Source organism: Engystomops pustulosus, chromosome 4, assembly GCF_040894005.1.
Source record: "Engystomops pustulosus chromosome 4, aEngPut4.maternal, whole genome shotgun sequence".
Classification (NCBI taxonomy): domain Eukaryota; kingdom Metazoa; phylum Chordata; class Amphibia; order Anura; family Leptodactylidae; genus Engystomops; species Engystomops pustulosus.
In genome coordinates this window covers 227,108,232-227,110,593 of record NC_092414.1, presented here as the reverse complement: position 1 = coordinate 227,110,593, position 2,362 = coordinate 227,108,232, and the positions used below count along the sequence as shown (strand labels likewise).

General features: G+C 50.1%; 1 protein-coding gene across 1 annotated transcript in view; it reads left to right on the top strand.

The window, feature by feature from the left end:
• The window catches only part of LOC140125831 (PHD finger protein 23A-like), a 2,161-nt gene extending 1,540 nt beyond the window's left edge, over positions 1 to 621 (top strand). The window contains exons 3-4 of the mRNA XM_072144705.1: positions 1 to 145; positions 224 to 621. The exon at positions 1 to 145 is cut by the window's left edge and continues 285 nt beyond it. Coding sequence (XP_072000806.1) covers positions 1 to 145; positions 224 to 417 — 339 coding nt within the window. The 3' untranslated portion in view covers positions 418 to 621. The remainder of the gene's footprint in view (positions 146 to 223) is intronic.
• Positions 622 to 2,362: the final 1,741 nt, after the last annotated feature.

The window sequence follows — 2,362 nt, the reverse complement described above, 5'->3', positions numbered from 1 at the left end:
GATGATGACAGGGGGGCTCCATCCATGGGCTCTCCTGCCGCACCGCAGCCCCCTCCAAGCACGGAGAACAGCAGAGATGCTGCAGGCGGCAGCTCCAGTGATGCTGACACCCAGGTGATGGATGAAGACATCATGGTTGACTCAGGTGAGGTGGGCAGTGGTTCAGTGGAATTCTGCACCCTCCAGGTCCACCTCACACTGACTCTTGTCTTTCTGTTGGCAGGGGACGACTCGTGGGACCTGGTGACGTGTTACTGTGAGAAGCCGTTTGCCGGGCGCCCAATGATTGAGTGTAATGTCTGCTGTACGTGGGTCCATCTCTCATGCGCCAAGATCCGCAAGAGCAACGTGCCGGACATCTACTACTGCCAGAAGTGCAGGGAGGGCAGGAGTGGCCCTAAGGAGGAGCACCCCTGACTACATCCTGGACTGTGGGGGAGGGGGACCTTTCAGTTATAGGCAGACGCAGATGGTGTCACATGATCTCCGCAGCAGCATTGCACCTGCCTGTGTAAATAGTGGACAGAAACTTTATTTTATTTTATTCTTTTTTTTTTTGTCCCTCCCTGTAATAAATCCTGTTTGTAACCCAGAAATAAAAGTTTCTTTGTGTATGGCAGAGCCAGGTCCATTGTTGTTGACCAGTAAGCCTCCCCCCTCTACTGAGAAGAGGTGTAATTTACAGGATAGTGGCAGCTTAGACAATGGCAGTGGCAATGGTGGCTCATAGAGAAGGTTAGGAGTGGGGTCGTATGTAGCTAGATGGTGGCTTAAAGAGAAGGTTAGGAGTGGGGGCAGTATGTAGATAGGTGGTGGCTTATAGAGAAGGTTAGGTGGTGGCTTATAGAGAAGGTTAGGTGTGGGGGCAGTATGTAGATAGGTGGTGGCTTATAGAGAAGGTTAGGTGTAGGGGCAGTACGTAGATGATGGCTTATATAGAAGGTTAGTGGTGGAAACCGTATGTAAATAGATGGTTAGGAGTGGGGTCATACGTAGCTAGATGGTGGCTTACAGAGTAGGTTAGGAGTGGGGGGCAGTACGTAGATGATGGCTTATATAGAAGATTAGTGGTGTGAACAGTACGTAGATAGGTGGTGGCTTATGGAGAAGGTTAGGAGTGGTGCAGTACGTAGATAGATGGTGGCTCATAGAGAAGGTAAGGGGGGGAACAGTATGTACAGTAGATATTTAGCAGTGGGGACAGTACATACAGTGATTGTGGCTCATGGAGAAGTCTAGGAGTGGGAACTGTACATACATGGTGGCTCATAGAGAAGGTTGGAAGTGGGGACAGTATGTAGCTAGATGGTGACTTATAGAAATGGCTAGGTGTGGGAACTGTATGTAGATGGTGGTTCATGGAGAAGGCTAGGAGTGGGAACTATACGTAGATGGTGGTTCATGGAGAAGGCTAGGAGTGGGAACTGTACGTAGATGGTGGCTCATGGAGAAGGCTAGGAGAACTGTAGGTAGATGGTGGCTCATTGAGAAGGCTAGGAGTGGGAACTGTACGTTGATGGTGGTTCATGGAGAAGGCTAGGAGTGGGAACTGTACGTTGATGGTGGCTCATGGAGAAGGCTAGGAGTGGGAACTGTACATAGATGGTGGCTCATGGAGAAGGCTAGGAGTGGGAACTGCGTAGATGGTGACTCATGGAGAAGGCTAGGAGTGGGAACTGTACGTAGATGGTAGTTCATGGAGAAGGCTAGGAGTGGGAACTGTAGGTACATGGTGGTTCATGGAAAAGGCTAGGAGTGGGAACTGTACGTTGATGGTGGTCTATGGAGAAGGCTAGGAGTGGAAACTGTACATAGATGGTTCAAGGAGAAGGCTAGGAGTGGAAACTGTACATAGATGGTTCAAGGAGAAGGCTAGGAGTGGAAACTGTACATAGATGGTTCACGGAGAAGGCTAGGAGTGGGAACTGTACGTAAATGGTGGTTCATGGTGAAGGCTAGGAGTGGGAACTGTACGTAGATGGTGACTCACGGAGAAGCCTAGGAGTGGGAACTGTACGCAGATGTTGGCTCACGGAGAAGGCTAGGAGTGGGAACTGTACGCAGATGGTGGTTCATGGTGAAGGCTAGGAGTGGGAACTGTACATAGATGGTGGCTCATGGAGAAGGCTAGGAGTGGGAACTGTACGTAGATGGTGGTTCATGGAGAAGGCTAGGAGTGAGAACTGTACGTAGATCGTGACTCATGGAGAAGGCTAGGAGTGGGAACTGTACGCAGATGGTGGTTCATGGAGAAGGCTAGGAATAGGAACTGTACATAGATGGCTCACGGAAAAGGCTAGGAGTGGGAACTGTACGTAGGTGGTTCATGGAGAAGGCTAGGAGTGGGAACTGCACGTAGATT